Genomic DNA, 9,495 nt, shown 5'->3' on the forward strand with positions numbered 1-9,495 from the left:
ACTAGTATGAGTTTTATAGACATTTTGATGTAAAGGGTGTGGATTTAGACTAGAGGAGTGTGGATTTAGCCCCGCCCTACATATTAATTATGTAGCAAATTTGTAAGAGAAAAAAAAAACTCGATCACGTCACTGTCTCTCTTATTTTATTGAAATATAAGCCTTCCAGCTTCCTCCAGCCCTGTCCACTGTTAAATTCTCCCATGTAGCTCATCTTTAGTCTTTCTATTCTTGCAAATAACCCCGGCTATATCCAGGGAAATTTGCTGGTACCAATTCTTTTCCTCCAATCCATTGTGCAATTAATTCTACATATTAATTGGCTTCATTAATTGAATGAACTACTAAGCTTCATTTTAATTCTCGAATTCTAGCCTAGTCATCGGATTAACAATGTGACTGACATTTACTTTTCTTTCAATCATGTCTTTATCATCCAATCAATATGGTTTTCATGAACCCACTCACGTCCATACCTGTTACTTTGTATCGACAGTTTTCACATACCATGTGCTTGTGCAAACGGGATTTGGGCCCGATGGTGTTGTGTGCAAAACGGGATCTGGGCTGGTGGTGTTGTGATTATGTATGATTTGATCCCGTTACTGTATTTATTACATTATTTGGTGTGTAATTGTATTATATTATTATACTAGTAAAAAAGTGATGTGCATAAAATATTTGCATATATTCAATACAAGATTATAATATAGTTATAAACATATATAACAACCAATGTTTTAAAAAGCGTTCGCAGGGCGAGCCCCGAGGACAAGGCATTCCAATACTGCTCCTGGGTGATCGCATAAGGCGAAAGTGTTGTGAGGTATACGTCCTAGGCGTTTGGGCACCCCTCTGAAGTGGGGTGTTAAAAGCGTACGCCCCACAAATTGTCTTAGAAAAAAAAGATTTAACTTCATCACTTAAGTTTTTAACTTTTTCATATTCAGCTTTACTACTAATATACTATCTTTTATATTGAGACATTGGGGTGAATTTGATATGAATTTATTTGAAATACAATATATGGTTAGACAAGAAAGGTAAAGGAAAAGATATTGTTACCTGTAGATTAGATCCTGTGATGGGATGGAAATACCGGAACCACCATTAACTATTAGAAAAAAATTATTTAGTGTATATACACTAGATGAAGATGATGACATGGATGATAGTAACTTTGATGAATAGTATCATTTTATTTGTCAGTTTATTTCAAATTATTGGTGCTATTCCTTGTTATGTATTATAAGCAATATGGTTGCTAATTTGGTATTTTATTTTTGATATTAGTTAAGTGTGTTTATTGAAACAATTAACCTTTGAAGTTTGTATCTACTTGAATTTATGTGTTAGTAATTTAAGTGCTTGATAATGTGCTGACTTTTAAATTGTGACTAGTTTGTTTGAGAGGTTGAACTTTTTGTAATGTTAATTATTCTGCTTTTTTGTGCAACTAATATTAGTATGTATGTTTCTTAAAGTATTAGTTAGAGTCATACAATAATAATTCTTTATTTGTACAAATTTTCTAATTTTATTATATTTATTTATATCTTCAAATGAATTTTTTATAATATATATCTATATATCATATTTATATATATATTTAAAAAATAAAAATTCACGGAGCTTACGCCCTCATGCCGCGGAGCTTTCACCCTATTAGAACGGATATTAAATGCCGCCCAACGCCTTTGCCTATTAAAACATTAATAACAACTAGACTGAACAGCACAAGACAACAGCTCCGGCGCACATTCCGTGCAAAGCTACATTGACTTCAGCGTTTGTCTTCGTATCATTCATATACTTTGTCCGAACAGCTTTACCACTGAAATGATTCAAACCACTCTTATCATTCTTTAGAATTTCCGTACTTACATGTTCATTTATGGCATTGCTTTTCTGTTATGAGACTGGTGCCTCATTTAGGAATTATGTTCAAAAGCTACCGCAAGTCCTTCAAGTTCCCCATTCCCTAAAACCAATTCAGGGTTGGCCACCACCTAGTTTGGTAGGGTGCAACGAAACCTTGCCTCCCACCAAAAATATCATATTTAAATGATTTGCTTCAAAAAAAATTCAGGCGGGTGTGTTGTGCACCCGTTTGGTCCGGTGGTGATTTAATTCCCTCCGGATTATCCCTGGACCTCCTTAGGCTCGCCCCTCCCCTTGTAGAATAGGTTAGATTATACAATAGTTGACGTCTCCGGAAAAAAAAAAAATTCAAGGTTGGCGCATAAATTGATGTTTCAACAAACCCTGATGCCTACTTGTAATAATTGCACTTCAACCATATCGACCCAGTGTAGCACACACTTTCACAGACTTGGTACAAGCTAAATTTCCTGAATATCCTGTGGCAAATTATTCGAACTTTTTCAAGCCTAAACATAAGTTCACAGAAAAATCAACACAACCCAGTCGAAAATAATTTCTAAGTTCCTATCACAAATATCTAGTAATAATCTTCACAAGTTACTTCACTACATACCCCAAATGAATCAGCTTCTTTCCAACTATAAGCCCGTGTGGTCCACGAGCATTTTTTGAAGAAATTCTGGTTATATAGGAGGAATATTAAAAACAACTACAAGCTAATAACAGCAATCTCCAAAATAGTCTAAAGTTCATTGTATAGCATTGGTTTGGAGCATCCACCATCAGTCTATAAACTCTGAAGTCTATTACATGACGAAAAGTTCATGATAATTTGACTCTACCACAGCTAATTAGGAGACATAAACCGTGCCCGGGCAAGATGGTATTCTTTCCCAGCAATCACAACACCAGTAGACGTCCAGTTGATATCCTCCCACTCTAGATTGTCTGCCAATACCTGTCAAATAATTTCATGAACACAACAGAAGTTCAGAAAAATGGACCTTCTGTAACAGAGACATTGTGCTAGTTTTTCCTAGACAACACTACCAGGTTAAGAGTCCCAAGTCATTTCATTTTGTTTACACATTCATGTACAATTGTTTGTTACTCTCTTTCATTGGTTTGTCCATTAAACTTGCAAGGGATACCATTTACAAGTTTTTCGAAAAAACTAAAAGCTTAATAATTTTAGAAAACTACAACAATCCTTAGAAACCAAAACTTGTGATTACAGAAATTGCATTATGCTTTTAGTCGTGAACTCTTCATGTCAAACTAAATATTCACAGATTAACTCATAATACAAGGAAAGAGAAGACAAGAACCCCAAAAGGTGGCTGATCTACTTTCACTGTATCCTAAAAAGGGTCAATCTCATACTGGATGCAGCAGAACGACCCTACAAAGATGTATTAACTTCTCAATACCTCCACATGTTCAAGGGGCAGTGGGATCCCAATTGATATCATCTTTGTTTCGTGAAGGATATTCTTACAACGAGACCATCGAAATGCATCTATAACAACACTTTCACCATCCACCAAACCTTTTTCATCATTTGAAGCATGCAAGTCATGAGTCAAAGATTTTTCAGTTTCTGCTCCATGGGCCTGACACACTGAGGTAGCCTTGAACATCTTCTCTCCAGCAAAGCAAAGCTCAAACCTATATTTACACAAGTTAAAGAGTAAATGAACAGCAAGCTGCCAGGGAGGAAATAGCAATTATCAGGTTGCATCTTGAAAGAAGAAAGAAGAAAGAAGACAATCCCATGCATCAAGATAAATAAAAATGCTAACAGCTTGCTTTTATGTAAAATAAAAGGAAAAGAAAAAGATTTAAACATTCTTTTCCCCTCTCAACGCCTCTAGCCAACAAACAAATAACTCAGAAAATTTTGATCCAGGCTAATCAGAAAATGCTAAAACAAAACTCATCATAACAAAAAATGATGTGTATAGCTCGATTATCGTTGTCCTTAAAAAACCAAAAAAAAAAAAAAAGGCCCCCAGTAGAAACTTTACTTTCCTATTTGTCAAAACGGATACTGAAAAATAATTTCACCAAGAATGCTCACAATAAAACTGAGCATAATATGACACGTGAATCTTCTAAAAAATACCAACAAATCTCAAATAGTTTGATTAGCACCACCTTTCTCCTGTCTATATATTCTATAAAAAATGAAGAATTGATTTTTCTCAAAAGGTTGCATCATGACATGGAACTAGTAAAATACATTGACTTAAACCAGAAGCATGAAGAAAACATTTGTTAAATACCACCAACCACCATTATCTGCGGCTATGGGTTTCCAAATAGAGCACTTCCCCCTTTTTCAAGCGTGAAGCTGTAAACAGGGGTTTCTTAAGCCCCTTGTCTGCAACCACGCTATGCTGTATTTAAGCCTAGACAGACAAAAGGAAATAGACTGATCAAAAGGCCACATAATAAGTGAATATACATGACCTTAAAAGAAGCATCACCATGAAGTTTCACGAGAAACTGGTCATTTTCTAATCAGTTCAGGTAAACAGATTTACACAAGCATTTATCTTTATTTATAGTGTAAATGAACTCTATTGGATTCTCAGTCACTATAAATTCATTGCTGCAGCACACACAAGACAAACATGCAAAATTATCACTAGAATGCACATACGAAAAAAGTTTTCTACTGGCTAAGTACAAGACGGGCTCAACCATTCAGTTTGTACTACTTGTAAGCCAAAAGATTATTGATTTGAAGGACAAGACCAATTTTGCCAACTAAGAGCACAATCCAATAACTGAAAGTCATTGCTAGTTGTCTGTATTGCATAGGATGTTTCACCACCAAATGCCCGTCTTTATCTATGTTGTAGATATGTGATCTGATCATGATTTGATTTTATATTATATATAGATATTAGGACGGATTAGATTTGATTTGATTTGCTTTGATTTTAGTAATATATATTAGAAGATTTGATTAGATTATAGATTGATGTAGATTAGCATGATTTTCTGATCTAAATCAGGTCACACTTGTGTATATATTTGTACATTATATACTCTAAAAGTACAATGAAAAAGTGTGTTTTCTCTCCTTTTTTTTAGTTTTCATGGTATCAGAGCTTTAGACTTTGATTATCAGTTTGTTTTTGACATGATCCTATTGAGTCACTTTTACTTCTTTCTTGTGTGAACTATAATGGCAGATAAGATAGGTAATAGTAAAGAGATGAAAACATTAATTTCTGATATTATTCCTACAACATCAAAGATTACTAAACACATATTGAGTGGAAAAAATTTTTTAGATTGGAGTAAAACTATCCGGATATATCTGCGCAGCATCGAAAGAGATAATCATCTTATTGATAACCCACCCGTTAATAGGGAAGAAACGAAGGCTTGGCTAAGAGAAGATGCGAAACTATTTTTGCAGATCCGAAATTCTATTGATACTGAGATAGTCAGTCTCATCAATTATTGTGAGTATGTTAAAGGTCTTATGAATTATTTGGCTCTATGTTTTTAGAACCAAACCGGATATCGACTCGGTCGAGCTCAAGGGTCAGGGGTCAATGGGTTCAACCGAATTCGATAGGAGTTGAACCGGATGACGTCATAAATAAAATTTATTTAAAAATTAAAATATTATATGTAAAATATTAATAATATGTTAATATTAATAAAGGTATATTCATATATATATTTGATGTTTCAAATATATTTAATAAGAAAATACAAATAAATTAGAGCAATCAAGTAGCAATTTATATTATTTAATAAGCATTAACAAGTTTAGAATTAAAATTATGGATTTAATTGAAAAATAATACTAAACTTTAAAACAACATTTATAAAGTATGAAATATTTGAGGTATGTTAATAATTTTTAACAACTTAAGGATCAAAACATCATAATAAAAATATTCTGACCTTTAAAAAAAAGTAAAAAAAAAAAATCGGGTTCATTTTTCCGATCAAACCGGGCCAAAACCTGATCAAACCTGAGTTTTGACCTGGTTTGACCGAGTTTTTGATTTTCCCGTTTTTACGATTAACTCGGACCAGCCAACTGACGGGTTCTCGGTCCGATCGATCGAACCGGCTGGTCCGGTCCGAGTTTAAAAACAGAGATTTGGCTTTCTTGTATTCTGGTAAAGGTAATTTAAATCATATATATGACGTTTGCAAGAAATTTTACCGTCCGAAAAAACAACAAAAATCTCTTATAGAATATTTTATGGATTTTAAACGAGTACATTAGGAATTGACCTCTCTCCTTCCGTTCAGTACCGATATAAAAACTCAACAATTTCAACGGGAACAAATGGTTGTAATAAGTTTTCTTGCAGGATTACCAATTGAGTTTGATGCTGCTTGAACACAAATTCTCTCTAACCCAGAGATTGTTTCCCTCCATAACACTTTCACACGAGTGTTTAGAACTGAGAGATCTTTGTCTATTTGTAATGTTAACAGTGCCCTTGTGGGTCGAAGTGAAACTGGTCAAGGAAATAATAGTAGAAACAGTGGTAAAAGTGGGACTGCTAGTTATGAACAATATAACTCAAATCAACAAGTCTGTTATCACTGAAAGAAACTAAGCCATACCATACGTATGGGTTGGGACCTTCATAGTAGACCTCAACAGCATCCCCATTTGCAAGTTTGTAACCCAGAAGAATAATTATGTACCTTCTAACAAATCCATACTCATCTCGGCTGATAAGTTTTCCCATTTTACTGAGTTCCAGGCGTCACAAAAATCTACTAACCCATCTTCTAGTACCAATCCTCTTTCTATTGATCACTCAGGTAATCCTACTACATGCCTTGTGTTATCTTCTAACAAATGAATCATCGATTACGGTGCAACAGATCATATGACCAGTAATAAAGGTATCCTCTCCTTTTTTAATCCTAACAAAGATCATTTGAATGTTACTTTGACTGATAGGTCATGTGCTTCAATTGTGGGTTCTGGTGTAACAATTATTATGTCATCTATCCCCTTATCTTCAGTCTTATGTTTACCTAATTTTTTTCAATCTACTCTCAATCAGTAAAATTACAAAAGCTCTCAAGTGTGCTGTCTCATTTTTTCCCGAATACTGTGTTTTTCAAGATCTTATGACAAGGAAGATTATTGGTAAAGAACGTGAGTCTGGCGGTCTTTATACACTTGAAACCCCTTCAATGAAAGCACCGAAACTTGTTGCATGTTCATCCACCTTGAATCCTCTTGAAGTTCACTGTCGTTTAGATCATCCATCTCTACCCACCTTCAAGAAGTTGTTTCCAAATTTTTAAAATTTATCCCATTTAGATTGTGAGTCATGCCAATTTGCCAAGCATCATTGTTTGCCTTACTTGCCTAGAGTCAATAAACGGCTTGCGTCTCCCTTTGAATTAATACACACTAATATATGGAACCCTTATTCAATAGTATTTAAGTCTGATTTTAAATATTTTGTCACCTTTATTGATGACTACTCATGTTATTTGGTTATATTTAATGAGAAGTTGTTCAAATTTATTTAGTATCTTTTGTTCGTTTTGTACTAAAATAAAAACACAATTCAATGTGTCTGTCCATATTTCACGAAGTAATAATGCAAAAGAGTACTTTTCTAAATTTTTTAATTCATATATGTCAGAAAATGGAATCTCTCACCAATCTTCATGTCCTGACACACCACCACAAAATGTTGTTGCTAAAAGAAAAAATAGGCACTTATTAGACATTACTAAAACCCTCCTACTCCACATAAAAGTCCTAAGTAATTTTGGGCAGATGCGGTTACAACAGCTTGTTTTTTAATTAATTGCATGCCATCTTCTGTGCTTGCTGGTGAGATTCCCTATTCAATTTGTTTCCAACCCAATCTTTATTCCCCATTGAGCCACGTATATTTGGATATACTTGTTCTGTTCATGATACCCGTCCTTAAGTGTCTAAATTAAATCCCAAATCTCTCAAGTGTGTGTTTTTGGATTATTCACGTCTTCAAAAAGAATATAGATGTTATTCTCCAATTTTAGATTGTTATTTAGTCTCTACTGATGTTACATTTTTTGAGATACATCTATTTTTTCTTGAATCTAATGTCTACAATAGTAAAGGGAAGGAAGATGATATTCTAGTTTACACTATTACAACAACTATTCCTACAAGACCACCAATCACTCAAGCGTATTCTCATCATCCTACACATAGACTCACATCGTCCACCACCTTCTCCGTCTACAGATCCGAGTTTTGATCCATCGCTTTCTCAATTAACAAATTCTAGTATTGATTTTCCTATTGCTTTAAGAAAAGGTAAAAGACGGTGCACTTACCCAGTTTCATCATTTGCTTCATATGATCATTTGTCTCCCTCCTTGGGTTATTTTACTGCTTCTTTAGATTCAATATCTCTTCCTCAATGCTTATCTGAGGTTTTGGAACATCCAGTTTGGCGGGCTGCTATGAAGGAAGAAATAATAGCTCTCGACAATAATGGTACCTGGAATTTAGTTCATTTACCAACAGGTAAGAAACCTATTGGTTATAAATTGGTGTTTGCTGTTAAAGTTAATCCTGATAGTTCTGTTACTTGCCTCAAAGCCCGTCTTGTTGCAAAAGGGTATGCTCAAACATATGGAGTAGATTACTCAGACACGTTTTCTTTTGTGGCAAAACTCACCTCTGTTCAATTATTTATTTCCCTTGTTGCTACTAATAATTGGCCATTGTACCAGTTAGATGTTAAGAATGCTTTCCTTCATAGAGATTTGCAAGAGAAGGTTTATATGGAGCAGTCTCCTGGGTTTGTTGCTCAAGAGAAGTCTGGTAAGGTCTGTAGACTTCAAAAGTCATTATATGGCTTAAAACAGAGTCCTCGTACTTGGTTTGGGAGATTTAGTGAGGTGGTTCAAAAGTTTGACATGAAAAAAGTGTAATTCAGATCATTTTGTCTTTTATCAACGATCTAAAACTGGTCTTATCCTACTTGTTGTTTATATTGATGATATTTTGTTATCACTATAAGTAACACTGTAGGTATTGCAACTCTCAAAAATTTTCTTCAATCACGCTTCCGGACAAAGGATTTGGATATGTTGAAATACTTTCTGGGTATTGAAGTTACAAGGTGTAAACAAGGTATTTTCTTATGCCAAAGGAAGTATGTTCTTGATCTTTTGAAAACAACAGAAAAGTTAGGTGCTAACCCATGTAGTGCACCAATGATCCCCAACATGCAACCTACAGCAGATGATCAGGAGTTATTTTCAGATCCTGAAATGTACCGGAGATTAGTAGGAAAGTTGAATTATCTTACTGTGACTCCTCCGAACATTGCATATCCAGTTAGTATTGTGAGTCAATTTATGTTCTCACCAAGAACCACCCATTGAGCAGTTTTAGAGCAAATCTTATGCTACCTTAAAGGAGTTCCAGGACGTGGTATACTATATGATAATCATGGCCATTCTCATGTTGAATGCTTATCAGATGCAGATTGGACAGGTTCTAAAATTGATCGAAAATTTACAACTAGATAGTGTCTTTTTGGGAGATAATTTGGTGTCATAGAAAAGTAAGAAACAAAATGTATTATCTTGCTCTAG

The 9,495-nt window shown here is 34.4% G+C and overlaps 1 protein-coding gene across 3 annotated transcripts; it reads right to left on the reverse strand.

Moving 5' to 3' along the window:
- Window positions 1-2,473: 2,473 nt before the first annotated feature.
- Window positions 2,474-5,654, reverse strand: LOC140004413 (uncharacterized). Of its 3 annotated transcripts, none has more exons than XM_072059092.1 (3): window positions 4,357-5,654; window positions 3,315-3,552; window positions 2,474-2,842 (listed from the first exon to the last, which is right to left on the reverse strand). In XM_072059092.1, exons 1-3 carry the CDS (start codon window positions 4,374-4,376, stop codon window positions 2,732-2,734), a joined length of 369 nt encoding a protein of 122 aa, XP_071915193.1. In that variant the 5' UTR covers window positions 4,377-5,654; the 3' UTR covers window positions 2,474-2,731. The 3 variants fall into 3 exon arrangements, with proteins under 3 accessions (XP_071915193.1, XP_071915195.1, XP_071915194.1); XM_072059094.1 differs by lacking the exon at window positions 4,357-5,654 and adding an exon at window positions 4,177-4,346; XM_072059093.1 differs by lacking the exon at window positions 4,357-5,654 and adding an exon at window positions 4,170-4,346.
- Window positions 5,655-9,495: the final 3,841 nt, after the last annotated feature.

Source organism: Coffea arabica, chromosome 7e (assembly GCF_036785885.1).
Source record: "Coffea arabica cultivar ET-39 chromosome 7e, Coffea Arabica ET-39 HiFi, whole genome shotgun sequence".
In the NCBI taxonomy this organism is placed as follows: Eukaryota; Viridiplantae; Streptophyta; class Magnoliopsida; order Gentianales; family Rubiaceae; genus Coffea; species Coffea arabica.